The sequence below is a fragment of the Priapulus caudatus genome, unplaced genomic scaffold (genome assembly GCF_000485595.1).
Source record: "Priapulus caudatus unplaced genomic scaffold, Priapulus_caudatus-5.0.1 Scaffold165, whole genome shotgun sequence".
NCBI lineage: Eukaryota > Metazoa > Priapulida > Priapulimorpha > Priapulimorphida > Priapulidae > Priapulus > Priapulus caudatus.
Window position 1 is genome coordinate 424,851 of NW_014577226.1, and position 1,788 is coordinate 426,638.

The 1,788-nt window shown below is 42.0% G+C and overlaps 2 protein-coding genes across 2 annotated transcripts in view; both read right to left on the reverse strand.

The window, feature by feature from the left end:
- LOC106806507 (sodium/bile acid cotransporter-like) overlaps positions 1–1,788 on the reverse strand; it is a gene marked incomplete at its 3' end in the record, with an annotated part of 25,113 nt that overhangs the window by 12,057 nt on the left and 11,268 nt on the right.
- The window catches only part of LOC106806508 (sodium/bile acid cotransporter 5-like), an 8,664-nt gene continuing 7,144 nt past the window's right edge, over positions 269–1,788 (reverse strand). Inside the window, exon 2 of the mRNA XM_014808476.1 lies at positions 269–986. Within this exon, the coding sequence (XP_014663962.1) occupies positions 943–986 (44 nt within the window). The 3' untranslated portion in view covers positions 269–942. The remainder of the gene's footprint in view (positions 987–1,788) is intronic.

Sequence of the window (1,788 nt, forward strand, 5' to 3'; positions counted from 1 at the left end):
GTTACGAGTAACTCGCTAACTTCCGAAATACACATCAGTAGGTTCCTGAATAACTCCCTGCACAAACCCTTAACTCTCAACTGTCAACTTCTAACTTAACTCAACAATCTCTCTTCTCAACTCCTATCGTCAACTCCCTTTCCAACTGCTCTCTCTTCTCAACTGCTTATCGTCAGGCGCTTGGCCCATGAGTCAGCTCTCAGTAGCCTATCACCGCGCGCGCCTAACACGTACGCTCCGTCGCGCACGCCTACCTAACACGTGCGTAACTGGGAGCTTGTTGACTATGCTATAGTATAGGGCTTATATCTGATTATGAGACTGACTCTAAGAGGTCTCTGTGTTTGCCATGAGATGTGATACCACCTATGGTGTCTGTCTATCTTACCATAAGCTACTATGGGTTTATATGTATAATTAATGATTAGACTGACTCTACGAGTTAAGTAAATATGAATTCACTAAAAATTACTAACACATTTATTTTTAAATTGGGCCCAACTGTATGTCAAATACATTTCTCCAAACTATTACAATGGAAAACAGGGCCGTAGCATCTAGGGGCAAGGAGGCAGCTGTCCCTTAGATTTTTGAGCAACATAAATAATAAGCGCAGGTAGCCCCCTAATAAGTGTAGGTAACCAAAAAATAAATTCAGCAAATCATGGAACCAAATTACAAGAAGTTTACACAGAACATTACATTACTGTTAAAACAAATTACACACCCTCCTTAACATCACGCCAAGTTTTCTGTGTATTAAAAACATTTCCGACAGGATTTTCACATTTTTGTCACGCTTAAATTCCTAGCCTCATTCTTTGTCGCAGTTGCGCAACTATAAGCCTTCATCTATAGGATTCATATAGTGTTTTATTTTGTGGCACTACGACGTAGCAGGATGGGAGTCAGCGGGTGCATGGTTAAATAGGTCGATGGCTCTCATCGCTGTTGCATTGAAGTCGCATCCTCCATTCTACTCTCGTCTGCGTGGAAGGAACAATGCACACGGACGATGTAATGATCTACGTTTATTCAAACATTACTATAACGTGAAAATATTCTATTCATATTATCAGGATTGCATTAAAACCAAATTTGTTTTTATTCACTCTTGATACTGTACGCGTACTATACTATAGTGTATACAACTGCCAATCGAAATAAACTTACGTGCCTTGACACGGCACTCACCCTATTATAGCTTGCGTGCAACAACCACTAATGTGATGTTAAGAAATATTTTTTTCGTCTCAGTGTCTGAGTTTGTGTTTGGAATATTGACGCAGCAATTAACTAGGAATGCCGGAATGAGTGAAAAAATAGTCTCCGGGGCCAAAGCTTCTCGCGCGAAAAGAAATAGTGCCATCCGTGTGATGTATAAGAAAGGAAAGGAACATCAAATGCTTTTTCGAGAAACTGTATTTTATAATGCGAATGCTTACCTTCCTAAATGTAGACGTTCTCTTCGAGTGCAAGGTTTATCTGTCCCAGCTTTTCCGTCTCCTTCTTCCCTTTCTTCTTCGTCCCACTGGAGCTCTCGTGTTTCTGCACGTCCATCTCAACAGTGGCGCACGCATTGCTGTTAGCCGTGCCACGCTCCGATCGTTGCGCGTCTTTTTCCTTCGCGATCCACGCGTCACTGTTTGAATTTGCGACGTAGGATTGCAGCTTCACTGCAGACTTTGTCGTTAACTTGGTTTCGTCGGCAGTGAGATCTGCTGACGTTGATCCATCACGGATTCTTGTACCAACTAGGCGCATTATGAAGATGACGATGAGGGGTAA